This window comes from Mobula hypostoma, chromosome 25 (assembly GCF_963921235.1).
Source record: "Mobula hypostoma chromosome 25, sMobHyp1.1, whole genome shotgun sequence".
NCBI lineage: Eukaryota > Metazoa > Chordata > Chondrichthyes > Myliobatiformes > Myliobatidae > Mobula > Mobula hypostoma.
The window spans coordinates 44,319,247-44,336,000 of NC_086121.1; the positions used below are offsets into that span (position 1 = coordinate 44,319,247).

The 16,754-nt window shown below is 40.6% G+C and overlaps 1 protein-coding gene across 4 annotated transcripts in view; it reads left to right on the forward strand.

Annotated features, from left to right (window-relative positions):
• tmem269 (transmembrane protein 269) overlaps positions 1-16,754 on the forward strand; it is a 109,183-nt gene that overhangs the window by 12,658 nt on the left and 79,771 nt on the right. For 2 of the 4 annotated variants that reach the window (XM_063033040.1, XM_063033042.1), the window contains exon 2: positions 11,834-11,884. In XM_063033040.1, the coding sequence (XP_062889110.1) occupies positions 11,860-11,884 (25 nt within the window). In that variant the 5' untranslated portion in view covers positions 11,834-11,859. The remainder of the gene's footprint in view (positions 1-11,833; positions 11,885-16,754) is intronic. The other 2 variants (XM_063033043.1, XM_063033041.1) reach the window with 1 other exon arrangement.

A 16,754-nucleotide genomic window follows, 5' to 3' on the forward strand; every position in this document is an offset into this window, starting at 1 on the left:
ACAGGTTTGAGGGTAGCAAACATGCTGCTGTTCAAGAAAGGAGTGACCGAGTGAAGGGAACTGTCAACCTGTTGACTTGATGTCAGTAATAAGGAAATGCTGCAATCCGTAATGAAAAAAAAATCCTAAGCAAAGACCACATCTAAACACAAGAGAGTCTAGACACTTACTCTTGATATTCAATGAATGCCATCAACATTTTGTTCTCAAACTGGTAACTATTGAAGCTACAAGGGTAGTTCAGATGCTGGGTTTCCTGTGGTTGGTAATTCACCACTTGATGACAAAAATTCTCATGTCAGGAGTGTGATGCCGTCCTACTAATTGACCTATGTGGACCCTGCACCACCAATGCCTGTTTAAGAATCTTGTTACCTTTTTTCATCAGCCAAAATCTCCTCCATGCCCTTCAAGTTCCTTGTCTAACCTTTGTAACTGTCCCTTTGCAACTGCTCCTTTGCTCTACCATTTGAAGGTGTGTAACAAACTGTGAAAGTTTCATCTTGTAGAGCTCTGCTTCATGTACCATTGCTCTTCCACTTTTGGTTTCTTTCCTCCTGATCCTCCCTAAAAATCGACAACTTTGAACAGACTTCTGGTTTCCATACTTAAGAACCATTTTTTTCCAGCACCACAAGCCACAAATTCATTTTTTTTCCTATGCCACTGTAAGCATGATTAGACTGTTTATGTTAAACATATAAGTGCTGATGATTTGATGGTTGTTGTAATGTGTGCAACTTAAAAAATATAACTGTTTCTAGTTAACCAAGATTTCTGAGGAATTCTGTATGAGCAGAACTAGAGGTACAGAGCAAAAAAAAAGAACTGTTCACTTTTTATTCTATGACATTTATTTGCCAGAGGATTAGGAGAGTTGCATCCATCTATCTTGCAGATAGATACACACTTCATAAATACAGCATTGGTTCTAAAGGCACAAAATGCTCTTGGTGTGAATTGGTGTGTCAGACTCGTGAATTGCTTTGGCCTAAATTGTGTCTCTTTTCCATGTGTGCACAAGTACTCATCCTGGCAATTAGTGTAAAGTCTATCAGACTCCTGACTTGTGCCATTATATAAAGTGAAAAGGTTTTGGAGAGCATCCTTTGCTGCAGACTCTGACATATTCTTGCAACCAGATTAATTATGTAGCTGATCAAGTCAAGTTTCAAGTCTCTGCTTATTTCCTTGATGTCGATAGTTAGGATTTTGGTAATTGTAAGGTTATTGAATTTGAGGGGAAGATGGCCAGAATTTTCACTGTAAATGATTATTGATATTATGTTTCTGCGGAACTAATGTTACTTGTTATTTTATCTCCCAAAGCAAGCATTATCTAAGTGTTACAATCATTGTTTGAGCAGTGGCAATCTTCTTCAAACTTCCCATCATTGAAACCTGTAAATCAATCTATTTCTTCCCCATAGCATTGAAGTTAAATTATTGTCAAAGTACGTATATGTTGGCATATGTTTCCTTGAGCTTCATTTTATTGTAGGTATTTACAGAAATAAAGAAATAACTACAGAATTTATGAAAAATTACACTTAGAGACTGACAAACAACAATGTGCAAAAGAAGACAAATGTTGCAAATAAATATAAATAATACTGAGAACGTGAGTATGGAGTTGTCATGAGTGAAGTTCGGGAGTCTGATGATTGTAGGGTAATAATTGTTCCTGGTGTGGGTCCAAAAGCTCCTGTACCTTCTGTTCAATGATAGTAGTGAAAGAAGAGCTTGGCCTGGATGTTAGGGTTCCTTGATGATGGCTGCTGCTTTCCTGTGTCAGTGCTCTAAGTAAATGCGCTCAGTGATGGAGAGGGCTATTCCTGTGATGGACTGGGCTGTATCCGCCACTTTCTGCAGACACTTTCGTTCCTGGATATTGGTGCTTCCATACTAGGCTGTGATGTAACCAGTTAGGGTACTCTTCACGGTGCATTTATAGAAGTTTGTCAAAGTTTTAGATGACATGCCCCATCTACAAAACTTCTAAGAAAGTAGAGGCACTGTGATGCCTTCTTTGTAATGTGCTGATCCTCTGATAAGATGAAACAAAGGAATTTAAAGTTACCCTCTCCACCACCAATCCCCTAATGAGGATTGGCTCATGAAGGATTGTCTTCTTTCTTCTGTAGTCAATAATTGGTTTTTGCTGACATTGAGTGAGAGGTGGTTGTTTCACTATTAGCATAGTCAAAAAGTCCCCCATTTTCATCTTCTTCTTTCATTCTGGAGCTGCTGACATTGGCTCAGCCTGTATGATTGGCAGATTTTGGAGGATTTAACAAGCTATTTGAAATGTGTTCAATTGCCTATTGAGAAGAGTCGTAATGAAGTGACTGGCAGACAAAATGTACAATGAAATCATGTAAGGTGAAGGTGTACATGAGAGTCTACTGTCAACTAATGTGATCTGATCCAGTTGTCTACAAATATCTGAAGCTCCTCATATTGGGTAACTTCAAGATTGTTTAAATGCTGCAGAGGATTTAGGCGAATTTTTTGGCGGGGGGATAGGAACCAGAATGATAGGGCTGAGGATCTGGCTTGTGACATTCGGTGCACATGTAGATGCAGTGTAGTGAGACTGAGGAAGGATAGGCAGTCAGTGGCATGAATTGAAGTTTAATATGCGAACAAAATTGAAAAGTGTGATGAATACAGGGCTGAAGGTGTTACATTTGAATTCATGTAGTATGTGGAATAAGGTATTGGATGATCTTGTTGCACAGTTAGATGTTGGCAGGTATGATGTTGTGGGCATCACTGTTGTGGCTGAAAGAAGATTATAGTTGAGAGCTTAACATCCATTGTTTTGAAAAAGACAGGGTGGGTGGCTCTGTTGGTAAAAAATGAAATCAAATTATTTGAAAATTTCTAAGAATTTGATTTCATAGGATAGGAGGATATAGAATCCTTCTGGGTAGAGTCAAGAAACTGCATGGGTAAAATATCCTGATGGGTATTGTACGTAGGCTTTCAATAGCCAGGAAGTGGGATATAAATTACAATGGGAAATAGAAAAGGCATGCCAAAAGGGCAATGTTATAATAGTCATGGGGGATTTCAATATGCAGGTAGATTTGGAAAATCAGGTAGGTGCTGGATTCCAAGAGAGAATTTGTAGAATGTCTACGAGATGACTTAGATTATGAGAACACTCAGTCCTCTTTTATTGTCATTTAGAAATGCATAAATGCATTAAAAAATGATACAATGTTTCTCCGGGGTGATATCACAGAAAACAGGACAAACCAATAGACAATAGGTGCAGGAGTAGGCCATTCGGCCCTTCGAGCCAGCGCCGCCATTCACTGTGATCATGGCTGATCATCCACTACCAGTATCCAGTTCCTGCCTTATCCCCATAACCTTTGATTCCACTATCTTTAAGAGCTCTATCCATCTCATTTTTGAAAGCATCCAGAGACTTGGCCTTCCACAGCCTTCTGGGGCAGAGCATTCCATATATCCACCACTCTCTGGGTGAAAAAGTTTTTCCTCAACTTCGTGCTAAATGGCCTACCCCTAATTCTTAAAACTGTGGCCTCTGGTTCTGGACTCACCCATCAGCAGGAACATGCTTTCTGCCTGCAGCGTGTCCAATCCCTTAATAATCTTACATGTTTCAATAAGATCCGTTCTCAGCCTTCTAAATTCCAGAGTATACAAGCCCAGTCACTCCAATCTTTCGACATATGACAGTCCCGCCATCTCGGGAATTAACCTTATGAACCTACGCTGCACTCCCTCAGTAGCAAGAATGTCCTTCCTCAAATTTGGAGACCAAAACTGCACACAGTACTCCAGGTGTGGTCTCACCAGGGCCCTGTACAGCTGCAGAAGGACCTCTTTGCTCTTATATTCAATTCCCCTTGTTATGAAGGCCAGCATGCCATTAGCTTTTTTCACTGCTTGCTGTACTTGCATGCTTGCTTTCAGTGACTGATGTACAAGAACACCTAGATCTCGTTGTACTTCCCCTTTTCCTAACTTGACTCCATTTAGGTAATAATCTGCCTTCCGGTTCTTACCACCAAAGTGGATAACCTCACATTTATCCACATTAAACTGCATCTGCCCACTCACCCAGCCTGTCCAAGTCACCCTGCATTCTCATAACATCCTCTTCACATTGCACACTGCCTCCCAGCTTTGTGTCATCAGCAAATTTGAATGTTACTTCTAATTCCCTCATCTAAATCATTAATATATATTGTAAACAGCTGCGGTCCCAGCACTGAACCCTGCGGTACCCCACTGGTCACCGCCTGCCATTCCGAAAGGGACCCGTTAATCGCTACTCTTTGTCTTCTGTCAGCCAGCCAATTTTCAATCCATGTCAGTACTCTTCCCCCAATACCATGTGCCCTAATTTTGCCCACTCATCTCCTATGTGGGACTTTATCAAAGGCTTTCTGAAAGTCCAGGTACACTACATCCACTGGCTCTCCCTTGTCCATTTTCATAGTTATATCCTCAAAAAATTCCAGAAGATTAGTCAAGCACGATTTCCCCTTCATAAATCCATGCTGACTCGGACCAATCCTGTTACTACTATCCAGATGTGTCGTAATTTCATCTTTTATAATTGACTCCAGCAACTTTCCCACCACCGACGTCAGGCTAACTGGTGTATAATTCCCTGTTTTCTCTGTTCCTCCCTTCTTGAAGAGAGGGACAACATTAGCCACCCTCCAATCCACAGGAACTGATCCTGAATCTATAGAACATTGGAAAATGATTACCAATGCGTCCACGATTTCTAAAGCCACCTCCTTAAGTACCCTGGGATGCAGACCATCAGGTCCTGGGGACTTATCAGCCTTCAGACCCAACAGCCCATCCAACACCATATCCTGCCTAATATAAATTTCCTTCAATTCATCCATTACCTTTGGCCACTATTACATCTGGGAGATTGTTTGTGTCTTCCCTAGCGAAGACAGATCCAAAGTACCCGTTCAATTCGTCTGCCATTTCCTTGTTCCCCATAATAAATTCACCCGCTTCTGTCTTCAAGGGCCCAATTTTGGTCTTAACTATTTTTTTTCTTTTCACATACCTAAAGAAGCTTTTACTATCCTCCTTTATATTCTTGGCTAGTTTACCTTCGTACCTCATTTTTTCTCCACGTATTGCCTTCTTAGTTACCTTCTGTTGCTCTTTAAAAGTTTCCCAATCCTCCGTCTTCCCACTCGTCTTTGCTATGTTATACTTCTTCTCTTTGATTTTTATACTGTCCATTACTTTCCTTGTCAACCACGGGCTGCCCTTAGGATCTTTCTTCCTCTTTGGAATGAACTGATCCTGCAGCTTCCGCATTATTTCCAGAAACACTTGCCATTGCTGTTCCGCTGTCATCCCTGCTAGGGTATTGTTCCATTGAACTTTGGCCAGCTCCTCCCTCATAGCACCATAGTTCCCTTTGTTCAACTGTAATACTGACACTTCTGAGTTTCCCTTCTCCTTCTCAAATTGTAGATGAAAACTTATCATATTATGGTCACTACCTCCTAATGGCTCCTTTACATCGAGGTCCCTGATCAAATCCAGTTCATTGCACAACACTAAATCTAGAATTGCGTTCTCTCTGGTAGGCTCCAGTACAAGCTGTTCTAAGAATCCATCTCGGACAAACTCCCTTTCTTGGGGTCCAGTACCAACCTGATTCCTCCAGTCTAAGTGCATGTTGAAGTCCCCCATAACAACTGTAGCATTACCTTTGCGACATGCCAATTTTAACTCTTAATTCAACCTACACCCTACATCCAGACTACTGTTTGGGGGCCTGTAGATAACTCCCATTAGGGTCTTTCTACCCTTCGAATTTCTCAGTTCTATCTATACTGACTCTACGTCTCCTGATTCTATGTCCCCCCTCGCAAGGGACTGAATATCATTCCTCAGCAACAGAGCCACCCCACCCCCTCTGCCCATCAGTCTGTCCTTTCAATAGGCTGTATACCTTGAATATTCATTTCCCAGGCCCTGTCCACTTGCAGCCCTGTCTCTGTTATTCCCACAACATCAAACTTACCAATTTCCAACTGAGCCTCAAGCTCATCCACTTTATTTCTTATACTCCGTGCATTCATATACAATACTTTTAATTCATTACTGCCCCTGACCTCCCATATCAATTCCTATTTCACTTGACCATACTGTACGATCCTTTATTGAGCCCCTGACCTCCCATATCAATTCCTATTTCACTTAACCATATTGTACGATCCTTTATTGAGCCCCTGACCCCCCATATCAATTCCTATTTCACTTAACCATACTGTACGATCCTTTATTGAGCCCCTGACCTCCCATATCAATTCCTATATCACTTGACCATACTGTACGATCCTTTATTGAGCCCCTGAACTCCCGTATCAATTCCTATATCACTTGGCCATACTGTACGATCCTTTATTGAGCCCCTGACCTCCCATATCCATTCCTATATCACTTGACCATACTGTACGATCCTTTATTGAGCCCCTGAACTCCCATATCAATTCCTATATCACTTGGCCATACTGTACGATCCTTTATTGAGCCCCTGAACTCCCATATCAATTCCTATATCACTTGACCATACTGTACGATCCTTTATTGAGCCCCTGACCTCCCATGTCAATTCCTATATCACTTGGCCATACTGTACGATCCTTTATTGAGCTTTCTGCTGTCATTCTTAACTTATTCTCACTTTCCCTTTATCTCCATCCTTATGTTTCCAGTTCGTCCCCTCCCCCCCACTACTTAGTTTAAACACACCTGTGTTGCAGAGGAAAACCTGCCTGCCAGAATGCTGGTGCCCCGCTTATTAAGACCAAAGACTAACGCTGACAGAATCACATAATTATAACATATAGTTACAGCAGTGCAAACCAATGCCATAATTTGATGAAGAACAAACCATGGGCACGGTAATAAAAAAAGTCTCAAAAGTTCCCGAGTCGATCGACTCCCGAGTCCCCGATAGCAGGCGGCAAAAGGGAGAAACTCCCTGTCATAAACCTCCAGGCACCGTCAACTTGCCGATGCCTTGGAAGCAGCCGACCACAGCCGACACTGAGTCCATCCGTCTGAAAACTTCGAGCCTCCAACCAGCCCCGAGCGCCATCCTCTGCCAAGCGCCTTCGACCTCGCCCCGGCCGCTGAAACAAGCAAAGCTGAGGATTCGGGGCCTTCTGCTCCAGAGATTCCGGTTACCACACAGTAGCAGTGGCAGCTTGTGGTTGAGCTCACTAGGAGAAAGCAATTTTGGATTGGGTGTTGTGTAATGAACCAGATTTGATTAAGGAATTTAAAGTAAAGGAATGTGATGCAGTGATCCAAATGTGATAGAATTGGATCTGCAGTTTGAGTGGGAGAAGATAAGTCAGATGTATCAGTATTATAATAGAATAAATGGAATTACAGAGTCGTGAGAGAGGAGCTGGCAAAGTTGATTGGAAGGGGACAGTAGCAGAGATGACAGAAGACAGCAATGGCTGGAGTTTCTAGGAGCAATTTGGAAAATGCAGAATAGATACATTCCAAAGATGAAGCAACTGTGGTTGACAAGGGAAATCAAAGACAGCACAAAAGCAAAAATGAGAGCATATAACATAGCTAAAATTTGTGGGAACCGAGAGGATTGAGAAGCTTTTAAAAACCAGAAAAAGACAATTAAAAAAGCCATCAGGAGAGAAAAGGTGAAGTATGAAGGTAAGCTAGCCAATAACATAAAAATCTGTGTTAAAAGTTTTTTCAGATATAAAGAGTAAAAGAGAGTTGAAAGTGGATGCTGGACTCCTGAAAAATGCATCGGTAAGATAGCAATAGGCAGACAAATTTAAGTAGTTTATGTTAGTCTTCACTGTGGAAGGTACTAACAATATGCCCGAAGTTCGAGAGCGTCGGGGCAGAAATGAGTGTAGTTGCTATTAATAAGGAAAAGGTGCTTGGGAAGCTAGAAGGTCTGAAGGTAGATAAGTCATCTGGACCAGATAGTCTACACCACAGGGTTCTGAAAGAGGTGCTGAGGAGATTGTGGAAGCATTAGTAATGATCCTTCAAGAATCACTGGAGGACTGGAAAATTGCAAATGTCACTCCACTCTTCTGGAAGGGAGGGAGACAGAAGAAAGGAAAATATAGGCCAGTTAGCCTGACTTCAGTGGTTGGAAAAATGTTGGAGTCCATTGTTAAGAATGAGGTTGTGGGGTACTTGGAGATATGTGATAAATAGGCCAAAGTCAGCATGGTTTCCTTAAATGGAAGTCTTGCCTGACAAACCTGTTGTAATTATTTGAGAAAATAACAGGTAGGATAGGCAAAGTAAAGTCAATGGATATTGAATTTTCAGAAGGCCTTTGACAAGGTGTCACACCTGATACTGCTTAACAAGATAAAACCTCATGGTATTACAGAAAAGATACTAGCATGGATAGAATGTTGGCTGACTGACAAGAAGCAAAGTGTAGGAATAATAGTTGCCTTTTCTGGTTGGCTGTCAGTGACAGGTGGTGTTCCACGGGGGTTGGTACCGCTTCTTTTCATGTTATATGTTAATGATTTGGATGACAGAATTGATGGTTTGGGCCAAGTTTGAAGACAATACAAAGATAGATGGAGGAGCAGGAAGTGCTAAAGAAACAGGGAGTCTGCAGAAGGACTTAGACAGATTGGGAGAATGGGAAAAGAAATAGGTGGAATATAATGTAGGGTAGTGTATGATCCAGCACTTTGGTGGCAGGAATAAAGGCATAGACCGTTTTCTAAATGGGGAGAAAATTCAAAAATCAGAGTTACAAAGGGACTATAAGACCATAAGACATGGGAGCAGAATTAGGCCATTTGGCCCATTGAGTCTGCTCCGCCATTCGACCATGGCTGATCATTTTTCCCCCCCTCAGTCCCAGGGAGTCCTTGTACAAAATTACCTAAAGGTTAAAAGGCTCTGGGCCTGTAATCACCGGAGTTGAGAAGAATGAAGGAGGATTTCATTGAAACCTATTTAATATTGAAAGGCCTAGATAGAGTGGGTGTGGAGACAATGTTCCCTATAGTGGGTGAGTCTAGGACCCAAGGGCAAAGCTTCAAAATAGAGGGATGTCCATTTAAAACAGAGATGAAAAGGAATTTCTTTAACCAGAGGATGGTGAATCTATGGAATTCATTGCCGTGGATTTCTGTGGAGGTCAAGTCATTGAGTATATTTAAAGTGGAGGTTGTTGGTCAGGGCATCAAAGGCAGGAAAGAAGTCAAGAGAATGGGGTTGAGAGGGATAATATATCAGCCATAATGGAACGGCAGAGCAAACTTGATAGGCTGAATGGCCTGATTCTGCTCCTATAACTTATGGTCTTGCGTAATCAATTCTATATAGCACATCTGGAAGCCTACCATGTTGAATGGAGAACATAGAGTTGTACTATTCTCTGTAGAACAGTACACCACAGGAGCAAGCCTGAGAGCACACCATGTCTTTGCCACCCATGATGTCAGTTTAACCAATCCTGCCTACCTGCACGTAGTCCATATCCCTCTATTCCCTGCCAATCATGTGTCTATTTAAATGTATTTTAAGCATTGCTATATCTTCTTCTATAGCTCCTATTGTAGTACATATTTTCTAGGCAGCCACCACTCTGTTTTTAAAAAAAAAAGAGAAAAGTTGCCTTTCACCTTTCCTTTAAGCTTTTTTCTTTTCATCTTAACCTTAGTCTTCTACTGTTTGACACTTCCACCTTGGAATAATGACTCTATCTGTCCAATCTATGCCTCTCATAATCTTATATGCTTGTATCGGTTCACCTCCATTGAACACAATTCAAGTTTGTCCGCCCTGTTTTTGTAACTAATATACTAAAATCTGCAAGAGAACCTGAAGGAATCTGAAGCCTCTCATCCTATAAACAGCTCTTTTGCCATGCATTCAATAAGTACTATCTTCTATACCTTGCCTCACTAGCACATTGTATAGGGGGTACAAACCTAGAGATCCTGCTTTGTAACTTTACTTCCTAAATTTCCTTTGCAAGATCTCATCCTTCTTCCAGCCCGTGTTGTTAGTACCAATAGAAACTGTGACTTCTAGTTGCTCACCCTCTCCTTTCAGAATAGTGGGCCAAAATATCCTTGATCTCAGCACCAGGGAGGCAAAACGTTGTCCTGGAATTTTGATCACAGACACAGGAACAGCCATCTGTGTCCCTGACTTTAGAAGACCCCTGTCAGTGCAGAGTGTGATGCACTTCATCCCTCCCAGATGTACAACAGAACCAGTCTGGTGTGGCTGCTGCGGTTGCTTTTCCCTGAGAGGCCATTCTCCACTTACAATACCCAAAACTGTATATTATTAGAGAGGGGAATAGCCGCAGGGGGCTCCAGCATGATCTTCTTTTACCTCCTCACAGTCACCCATCTACTGAACCTTTTTATGATCACATTCTTGAAGTTCCCAACCATAACACTTTGTACAGCTTGTATACTACTCAGTTGATACAATTGCTGCTCCAGCCAATCCACCCGCCCTGAGTAGAGGTGCTGCTGTGCAGGCATGGTCGGCAGAGGCACTTGATTTTGCCCGCATTTCATAGAAACAGGAAGGCAGATTATTATCTAAATGGAGTCAAGTTAGGAAAAGGGGAAGTGCAACGAGATCTAGGTGTTGTTGTACATCCGTCACTGAAAGCAAGCATGTAGGTACAGCAGGCAGTGAAGAAAGCTAATGGCATGCTGGCCTTCATAACAAGGGGAATTGAGTATAAGAGCAAAGAGGTCCTTCTGCAGCTGTACAAGGCCCTGGTGAGACCACACCTGGAGTATTGTGTGCAGTTTTGGTCTCCAAATTTGAGGAAGGACATTCTTGCTATTGAGGGAGTACAGCATAGGTTCACAAGGTTAATTCCTGGGATGGCGGGACTGTCATATGTTGAAAGATTGGAGCGACTGGGCTTGTATACACAGGAATTTAGAAGGATGAAAGGGGATCTGATTGAAACATATAAGATTATTAAGGGATTGGACACGCTGGAGGCAGGAAGCATGTTCCTGCTGATGGGTGAGTCCAGAACCAAAGACCACAGTTTAAAAATAAGGGGTAGGCCATTTAGAATGGAGTTGAGGAAAAACTTTTTCACCCAGAGAGTGGTGGATATGTGGAATGCTCTGCCCCAGAAGGCAGTGGAGGCCAAGTCTCTGGATGCTTTCAAGAAAGAGGTGGATAGAGCTCTTAAAGATAGCGGAATCAAAGATTATGGGGATAAGGAAGGAACTGGATACTGATTGTGGATGATCAGCCATGATCATAGTGAATGGCGGTGCTGGCTCGAAGGGCCGAATGGCCTACTCCTGCACCTATTGTCTATTGAAAGAACATTCCACGTGACTATATGCCATTACTACTACTCTGGTAACTGTTGGACTAGAAGAGAAAACATGTTAATGCTGCTTCTCACCATTACTGAAGTCAAACATTCACCAAAGCTGCCATTTAATCCCAATAGCAGAATTTTGACCTCACAGTCCCTCTTAAAATGGTTACTCCCACAAGATGTTGCTCTCCTTTTATTGCCAGTAGGGGGAAAATTAATCTCTTACCTGGACCCCACTTTTTAAGCTGTCACTGCTGCTCCCCCTTTGCTCTTCAACCTGCCATTAGGGAAAACATACTCAGACTACTTCCTTCCCAAGCAGTAGACAAATTAATCTTTCCTTGCAAGAGATGCTTTGGCTTTTTTTTGTGATATTGTGACTGATGATGTTGGTAGCATACTCAAAAGACTAAGGAATTGAATGCTACTGTCAATCCTAATATCAATTGTCTTATTATATTTCAGCAGAAGATTTCCCAAGTTAAATCAAGATGTTTATATTGAACCCTCCTTCCAGTAAGTACATCTTACCAGTCACTAAAGTCTTTCACTTTTCCTCCTGGAACCACGTCCTCAATTTTATTAAAAATCTAATTTTTTAAATCATTTTCATTTCAGCTGTCTAATGTTTTTATTTTGGAGAAATTTGTTCTGTTTTGAATAGTAAATATTGTTTCCTGGTTTTAGAACATCTATTAAGACCTAATTTGCTGCATTGGTGGAGTACAGAAGGAAAGAGAAACATGGTAATTCATTGAGTGTAATAATACACAACATGATTATCTTTTTTATTCACTGCAGGGTGGAATCATCAAAATGTTATACATAGTTTCCTGAAGGATGCAAGTACAAGAACAGAATAACGGTCAAAATCTGGACCCAGACATGATTGGTTTAACCAAACATTGCCATGGTTAAGATTCTGTCCTTAATAGCGCCTTCTGAATAAAATAGTGGAGCCAAAATCAAAAGGCACTATTAAAAGTTTGTTTAGTATCAAATGCAAGAGTCACTTGGGATGAGTGAAAATCTAAAAGGAAAGGAATATCTGGGGAGTGCGTGTTGGGCGTGCAGGGACAAGAATCCCCAGGGTTGCCATAACTCCGTAAGGGAAGTAACCCATGATATTATTAACCAGATTACCCTCTTAATTTTAGACCATAAGACAAAGGAGCAGAAGTAGGCCATTCATCCCATCGAGTCTGCTCCGCCATTTTATCATGAGCTGATCCATTCTCCTATTTAGGCCCACTCCCCCGCCTTCTCACCATAACCTTTGATGCCCTGGCTATTCAGATACCTATCAATCTCTGCCTTAAATACACCCAATGACTTGGCCTCAACTGCTGGCCGTGGTAACAAATTCTATAGATTCACCACCCTCTGATTAAAAAAATTTCTTCGCATTTCTGTTCTGAATGGCGCCCTTCAATCCTGAAGTCATGCCCTCTCATACTAGACTCCCCCATCATGGGAAACAACTTTGCCACATCCACTCTGTCCATGCCTTTCAACATTCGAAATGTTTCTAGGAGGTCTCCCCTCATTCTTCTAAACTCCAAGGGATACAGTCCAAATTTTGAAGGGCATTGCCATGTTTTGGGGCCACATGTTGCCAGATTCTGAGTCCCAGCTAATCTTGGGTCAAGAATTCAGAGCCCAACCAGGTTCTAAGGCTGGCAGAAACTATACTTCCAAATAACTGTTTTCAAGAGCTTGTTGCATACAGCCATTGTGAATTATTATCCCATTCCAGTGTTCCTCACAAATTTTATTTCTGATTGAGATTGTCATTTGTGAGCTTAAGGGATTCTGACAGCTGATGTGAAATAGCTTCATCTGAGATTCTTAAAGGTGGCATAGGAGAAAATCATGAGCAGGGGTAACTGGAAATGTTTCCCTGTCTGTACAGTTAGTTTTTTTTAAAAAAGGAATGCTTTTTTTCGCTAGAGTGTTCTTGTATTTTCTGTGGAGTTCAATGTCAGGCCTCAAGATCAAATAGCCAGCAGATTCTATTTGTTAGGTTAGGCAAGTGGTCTATGATCTGAAATGTCAATTCATTCCACGGATGATTCCTGACCATAAGATATTAGAAAAAGTAGTGCCAGAGGGAGGCACCATTTTTCAGGTAGCAGGACACTTTCATACTTGAAGCATTTATAGAATTTTGAGCTTTGTTTTAGACTTCTAGCACCGGAACACACATTGTTTTTCAGATCCTGTTTTATTTTATTGTTCCTACGTGAAGATGTCTGTTTGTCCATTGCTCACTTGTTAAGTAGAATCATTTGCACTGAAGTTCTAAAGGCATTAGAGTTTGGCACCACAGCAGTAAAAAGGACCTGTTCTTTACGTTGCTCAGTTCTCAGCTGCTCTGGAAGTTACACAAGAACTGGGTGCATTTGGAAAAATACCACGCATATTATAAATGAAATGATGTATTAACATCTGCCATATTTGAGGTTGAGGTTCTATATCAGATAGGGAGTTGTACTGGTTTAATGTGTTGTATTCTATTAGTGGAAGAGAATTATATTCAGAGCTATAACTTTGAATATCTGCTGTAAAGCATATTTTTGAATTTCCAGAGAAATCAATAGCAGTGCGGATATGTTGGCTGCACCAACATAAATTAACAAAGAACTGTGCAGAAAATCTTGAGGTATACTGATGTGAGTAGCTGCTGTTTTAGTTCTTAGTAAGGAAAAGAAATATGGGATGGGGTGAATTTCTAAAATCTTAGCCTTGCCTTAAGATCTTACTACAATGAAATATTTCTTATGAATTATAAAATACTGTTCAAACATGGGAATGAGCTGTGCTATGCTAATATTTTCCCCTAAGCTGTCTGACTTCCAAAGAAGCAGAAGTGGATAATTGGATGATTAGGAATCAGATGTAAGATTGAGACTTGGATTTAAAGTGATAGATTTTGGATCCAAGGTACAATAAATGGATTTTTATTTTTGAATGTTAATTGTGTATTAATGTATGTCCCATTTTCAAATATATGCTTTGTACATTTTGGGTACAGAGTACAAGTTGTATAATATAGTTTCTACAAGCTAATGTCAAAATTAACAAAAATTTTGTAAACATTCTTAAGTATAATCTTAGTTTAACTATTCCAAAGCATGTTTGGCTATTATAAGTCAATTATCAGAGAAATTGTTTGAGTTGTTAGATAGTGATCTTTTTCTGTTTCAGGTTGTAAGTTTACTTCAAACAGTGAATGGAGTAACATTAGCATTCAATGAAGATTGCAAGCAAATAAGAGGCACTAACATGTTAAATGGAATAAATGCAGGCAACACACATCAAAGTTGCTGGTGAACGCTGCAGAAACGAGTTCGGTGGGGCAGGTGCAGAAACGAGTTCGGTGGGGCAGGTGCAGAAACGAGTTCGGTGGGGCAGGGCAGAAACGAGTTTGGTGGGGCAGGATGCAGGGCTGATAACCTACATTATTGATGCCTGTATTCTTACAATCATTGACTCAGTAATGTGCCAGAGGCATTTCTTAGCTTCTTGGTATTTTTTGAGAAAGTTTTGATGGATGAAGTAGTGGGAAGAACGTTGTTGGGTAAACATTTGTTTTTAGCAGAAGGGGCTATAGTGGTAATACAAGAGATTCTGCAGTTGCTGGAAATCCAGAGCAACACACACAAAATGCTGGAGGAACTCAGCAGGTCAGGCAGTATCTATGGAAATGAATAAACAGTTAATATTTTGGGCCAAGAACCTTCTGAATCTTCACCATTATAATAATGGTAATGATTCAGTTTTTCAATGATTCAATCCAAATGAAGGGTCTAGAACTCAAAACATTGTTTATTTATTATCTTTCATAGATACTACCTATCCCACTGAGTTCTTCCAGCATTTTTGTGTTCCCCAGATACCAACATTTGCAGTCACTTGTCTCCATAATTCAATTTTTATTTTGCTTAATTTTCATCATAACCAGAAGTATACTTTTATAATCTAGTGCATGGATCCACAATTAGAGGAAATGTGAATAAACAGTGGGGTCAAATTTTTAAAAAAAGGTATGGGTTACTTGATTAATTGATCATGTGGGTGTAATTGGGCGGCATGTGCCTTTTGGGCTGGAAGTGCCTGTGGCTGTGCTGCTGTTATATCACTTAAAAAATATATAAATAAATAAAATATTCATCCATATTGCCTGCTGGGTATATGCAGAAAAATAAAATTGCGCCAGAAAAAATTATCTTCAAGAATATACATAAAAGAGCTCTTAAAATGTTTCTTTCATATATATCTTGCATCCAATACAAAGACAGTCAAACAAAAAAATGGAAGCTATGATTTTTCAACAAATTGGTTTAAGGACTTGCTCTAAAAGAAATTGTGATATGATTTTGAATCCCATTGCAACAAACTGGAGGTTTTTTTTATTGTGTAGGTGCATACTGGTCCCCATTTGTTTTTGATTAGGTTTTTCTCAGGTACAGTTTCATAAGAGTGAGTAGAAACAGCTTTTGCATTAATGCTATTTACAGCCTTGAGGTCAAATGAAAACTACTTAATCGCTTTGAACATTCCTCTCTCTTGTTGTTCCATTTCTTGAAGCAGAGCATCCAATTTGTGGACAATAAGCTCCCAGATACCCGTAGTAATATTGACCAGTGACCTTATTTTTTATTGATAATTATTGATGATAACATGGGATAATATCTCTGTTGTTTCTTTAAGTACTTTACAAGATCTTATATCTTCACCTGAGAGAGTACTTCATGTTTCTGATCATGCTGGAGAGTGTGCTTGTAATTGAAATCGTGTTCCTCTGAGGCTTTGTCCTTCACAGAGTTATGGACAATACAGCAGGGCTACAACCCATTATGCTAACCTACAGGCCCATCTAGCTAGTTTCAGCCCATATCCCTCTCAGCCCTACCCTTCATGTACCTATCCAAGTGCTGCTTAAATGATAACCACTTCTTATGGCGGCTTGTTCTATATCCTCACACCCTCCCCCACCTTAAATCTATTTTTCTTAGATGTGGCTTCTTCTACCCTGGGGAAAATACTACTACCATCCATCTTCTCTATGCTCTTCATGATTATAAGGCATTATAAGGTCACCCCTGTTCTTCTACATTTCAAAGAATAAAGACCCCACCTTTCCAGCCTCTCCCAATAGCTTAGGCCCTTTAGTCCTGCCAATATCCTATTAAAATTTTTGTGTACTCTATCCAGTATTTCCTGTAAAGAGATGTCCAAAACTGTACACGGTACTCCAACTGTGGTCTCACAAATAACTTGCACAAATGCATTACTTCACATTTTTATATCAATTGAAATCCATTGGCCTCTTCCCCAACTGATCACAATCACCTTATAATCTATGATAACCTTCTTTGTTGAT